This window comes from Protobothrops mucrosquamatus, unplaced genomic scaffold (genome assembly GCF_001527695.2).
Source record: "Protobothrops mucrosquamatus isolate PMUCROS unplaced genomic scaffold, P.Mucros_1.0 scaffold_215, whole genome shotgun sequence".
NCBI lineage: Eukaryota > Metazoa > Chordata > Lepidosauria > Squamata > Viperidae > Protobothrops > Protobothrops mucrosquamatus.
Window position 1 is genome coordinate 252345 of NW_015386291.1, and position 4781 is coordinate 257125.

Consider the following 4781-nt stretch of genomic DNA (forward strand, 5'->3'; position numbering starts at 1 on the left):
TTTATAGTATGGTGATCAAAATTGGTTGCAGTATTCCAGGTGTGGTCTCACTGGGGTTTTATAAAGTGGTGCTACTACTTCACATGATCTTGGTTCTATGCCTCTGTTTATACAACCCAGGATTGTATTAGCTTTTTTGGCTGCCGCTGCACACTGCTGGCTCTTTCTTTTCTCTTATTTTAATTCACAACCACAATCCTACTTTCTAACACAAAGTAGGTGGGTGGAAAGAAGAACTGGTCCAAAATCAGTCATTGAGCTTTCATGGCTAAGGGAAGACCCGAATCTGGGTCTCCCTGGTCCTAGTCCACATCTTATTCATTACTCCAAACTTTGAGTGTGGTAAAACAACAAAGCCAATTTTGCTAATTATATGTTACCCCTGTATGCTATATGAATTCAGCCAGCATGGTCAATTCACATTTGGAAAAAACCCCCAGATTTTTAGTATGCTACAAAAATCCAGGGAACAGTAAGATGGCAGAAAGGTAAAATTTTGTATCCTTTTGCTGACATCTAATAGTGATCCACATTGTTGCAGTCAGATCATGTAAACCCAGAAAAATGGGGTAATTTTGAAAACCACAGGTGTGTTTATGAAAATCCCATTGCAAAGTCTTCTAGTAGCTGAACAGCTTTTGAAAAGAGAAACGATTATAACATAAGCCCTTTGCCACACAGCCAATTTCATAAAATAAAAATCTTTGGTCATTTCGTTTGGTTTTGTTGTTGTTTTATTTTATTTTGCTTTGCTTTGTTTGACTGAGCCATGAAAGAACTGGGGATAGCTTTCCACCAGGGGAAAGGAGTCAGTTGGGCAGAAAGGGGATGACCCAGAAGGAGGGTCCCACAGGAGCTGTGTATGGCCAGCTTTACCATTAAGACCCGATTTTAAGCACGAATGGAATGTGACTATTTGAGCGTCAGTGGCAGTCATCTCCTTTTATTTTCTGGCCTTAAGGCCAGAGGATAGAAAACCAGAAGGTAACCAAACAGCTCAGGAATGCTGGTAAATAATTCAGCTAGGCAGCTGATAAGTCACTGACCCAGCAGTGGGGGTGGGAGGCTTTCAAGGGTGCCAGGGCCCAGCAGTGCTGGTTCTGCCTGTGGGGAAACTCACTTCCCTTCACCCAGCTCTGCCTGCCTCTCAGTTTTTTCCGAACTGAAACCGGCCTGACCAGCTCCGGAGAGCCTTATTTCTTCTCTCCTCTGTCTTTTGATCTAGGCACTCGCACACACACACACACAGAGAGAGAAGAAAGTCTTGGAGCCAAGTCAGGCCCTGCTAGGATGGTGGGGATGTTAAAAGATGTATGTGCTCTTTGACTTTGCTCTTCTGTCTGCACTTCACTGAGCGGGACAGAAGCTCTCCCCACCCCTGCTCATCTACTCCCTTCTGCATCAGAAGAAACTCTGCAAAAGACCACTGGCTGGCTGGCTATCCCATGACGGAAAGGTAAGGAAAACACAAGAGGACTGGGCAGCTCTGGTAGGTGCTGGCCTATGGGCTTGGAAAGAGTGAAGGGGGAAAAGCAGAACAGAATGACCAGGCTGGGCTGTTGGGTTAAAACCAGGCCAGAGCAATTCACCCAGAAAAAAAAAGGAGCACAAAAAGGAACCAAGCTAGTTACTCCTACAAGCCTCCTGTTTTGCAAAGGGCTTCATGCCATTTGTGCCACTTGTGACCCAAAGCAAAGAAGGACAGCTGTGGATCCCTTTAATAATTCCATACATGAAGGAAGATGGCAGGTGGAGCTTGTTCTATAGGGAGCAGCCAAGCTGCTCCACTCAAATTGTAATTTTCCCTTTTTTTACCTCCAGTCACTCAGCTGGTAAAGCTCTGTCCTAAAGTGCCTCCCTTCTGGGCAAAGGAAATAATTAGGGCTGCAAAAATAGTCACTGTTAAGGAAAGGGTGGCCTTGATGTTACAAACAGCTGCAGATGTTGTTTCTGTGTACAAGGGATTGTCAAAGAAACAGGTGTACATCTTTTTGATCAGAACCCCCACCTTCCAATTTCTTCATTATGGGTGCACTGCCCCAGTGGAGGCCACAATGATTCCCATGCATCATGAAATTGTTGCACAAATGATGCAAACCCCTTGATTTGCAATGATGTCACGACCCGTATGACATAATTTGTTCATCCTATGGACTCCCAGTGGACACATGTTCCAGGGTGTCACTACTAGGCTACAGATGAAGTTTTAAGGGAATAGCCTCAGCCTAGGGTGAGTGCTGGAAGATAGCATGCCCAGGTGTCTCCATACATAGGTATTTGAAGAATGCACACACTGAAGATGACTTTTTATAGGTATTAAAATCCTTTAAATGTCCTGCTGGATGCATACTCTGTTTGGGTATATAGATCTATGGACTTTAATTAAAGCCCTTTCTCAACCATAGGTCTGGATATAATCATGAAAGAAAAGAATTAGGCTGTATTTGGACAACATGCTAGATTAAAATGTAGTTGGTTAGTTTCTAATTCAGTGTGTTGTATGAACCCAGCCAATAGTTGGTTTGTACATCCAGAAAATTGGATTCGGTAAACCAACTTTATGTAGATCATGGATATATCTGTAGTGGCCACATGGCCTAATTGTGTTTTAATGATTATATATAAAGGCATGAAAAGTCTTCCAGACCAATTTAACAAGCGTAAAAGCGCCCAGTAAATCTGTCTGTTTGTTCAGTAGCAGCTTTGTCCTTGGCTTGGCCTTGAAATGATTTAGTGCATTTGAGACTGGAAATGGAGCCTTCAGGCCTTTTGAATATTGCTTAGCTTTGCTCATTTCATCACTGCTCTCTGGGCCTTTTCCACCCCCACTGAAATGTACAGAGGAAACTGTGGCCCTCCTGATGTAACCGAGCAACTTGAACAATCATCAATGGCTGGGGCACTTGGGGGTTGTAGTTTGAAATACTGTATAGCATCAACCCCTTGTAAACTCTCAGGTTTCCTCTTTCTGCTATGTGTTCAAAATGGACAGTGATTAGCATATGTGTGTGTGTGTGTGTACACACATTAAGAATTTCATTTTTAATGTGGGCCAGTGTGCTCACAGTAGAAAATGACAATAAAGGTTGTCTTATCTTATCACAGCAGATTTTTCTATTCTATTTTCCATTGTGAGAATACAATGATAAAAACCCTATGTCCTCTTGATTTAAGTGCCTAAAATTGAAATAACTGGGGGGGGGGAGAGAAGGGGAGACTGGAGAAGATTGTATTTGCAAAAGGACTTATATGAACATTGTTGCTAAAAATAATCCTTACCTTAACATGTTCTCAAAGTTGTTGTGTACCTCAATTTTGGGGAGGATTAAAATCCAGGTTAATGTGCTAGTTCTTGTATTGTCAGAGATAAAAAAAAAATCTCATTACATTACACACTGTATTATGGGCACTTACCTTTCCTTTCAAGAAGTGTCTGGCCAGCCTTGATTAGTCATTGGTGGATTTCCTGGAGGATTCCTCTATTTTAAGAGGAGAGGGGGAGAAATTCCTGCATTGCCCATTCCTCAGCTAATTAACACCTTCAAGATAGTCATTCCACCCCAGTAAGCACAACAGATTTTCCTAGCCAGACACCATAGCTGCAAGAATGAAGACCTCACATTACCATTCCAACAAGATGCTACATTCACTATAGCAAGAGCTGAGATATAGTAAGGGTCTCTAATGAAAAGACTTTGGTTTGCGCATCCAAAGTATTAGTTGAAATTCACCATATATCCTAGCAACTATTGTCCCAAGTAGATGGATAGCAAGAGAAGCCTAGCTTCCACTGCATGCTGCTTCTAATTATTGACAGTTGCTTGTCAGTCATATTCTGGGTAGCAATCGGGTAAGCATTCCCACAATTATTAGTCTAGCCCGTCTTTTTCCACTGCTTATTTGCTGCAACTGTTCCAGCATTTAGATGAAAAAGTAGTGCTTATGTCTGTTAGAAGATTATGGTTTCCTTTTGGTTCAATAGTTGGCTGTTTGCCATTCCACGATCTGATTCCTATAAAAGAAATTAATAAGCAAGCTTATATTAAAAAAATCTATTGTGTCCTATTAATCACTGATTTATCCATGCCAGATGAAGCAGCTCTGGTGCAACAGTTTTTCAAATTTCTAATAACCAAGATACCCTTTTCTGAATTAAAATTGAAGACTCTGTTCAGTTGGAGACTTTATCCCTCTGATTCTGTCACTGGATGAGTCATTGTTCCAAATGTGCCATTTCATTAGTAGTAAGGAATTCCAGAACAATAATTCACCCAGTAAATACTGGTATTGAGTGACTAAATGATCCACTTGTGCAAGAGATCCCAGTAGAGGGTGTTTGTCATACCAGAGACACAGTGGGAACCTCTTGAGCTAAGACTAGCTCAAGAAGCTTTTAAAGGTAGCAGGGTGGGTTTCTACAGCATGCTAAAAGCCTCTGGTCCTCAGTGTTTGTGTTTCCACAAAAAGGAGGTTGAGGTTGAGAAGTCCACGCAAAGTGAGGAGGAGAAGGGGCTGGCTTTGCACAACAGAAAGACTGCTTGCCTTCCAGTGCTTTCTGGGACAAACAAAAAACTAGCTTGCTTCGAGGACTTCCGGTGGCAGGCGCCTTCGCTGGACGCAGCTGTTTGCTGCTCCCGCCTGTTTCTGCGTAAAAGCCGTTTTGACAGCCTGCATCAGCTGTCAAACGGCTTGATACCTTTCCCCTGGGCATAGGGGGAAAGGTGAGCTGCCCGAGGTAGGAGTTGAGTTCCCGAGTCGTCCCTTGTGGACGATGTAGGTGA

At 42.7% G+C, this 4781-nt stretch overlaps 1 protein-coding gene across 1 annotated transcript in view; it reads left to right on the forward strand.

Moving 5' to 3' along the window:
• The first annotated feature begins 1003 nt into the window (after positions 1-1003).
• PALM3 (paralemmin 3) overlaps positions 1004-4781 on the forward strand; it is a 42254-nt gene continuing 38476 nt past the window's right edge. The window contains 1 exon segment of the mRNA XM_029286463.1: positions 1004-1150. Coding sequence (XP_029142296.1) covers positions 1004-1150 — 147 coding nt within the window.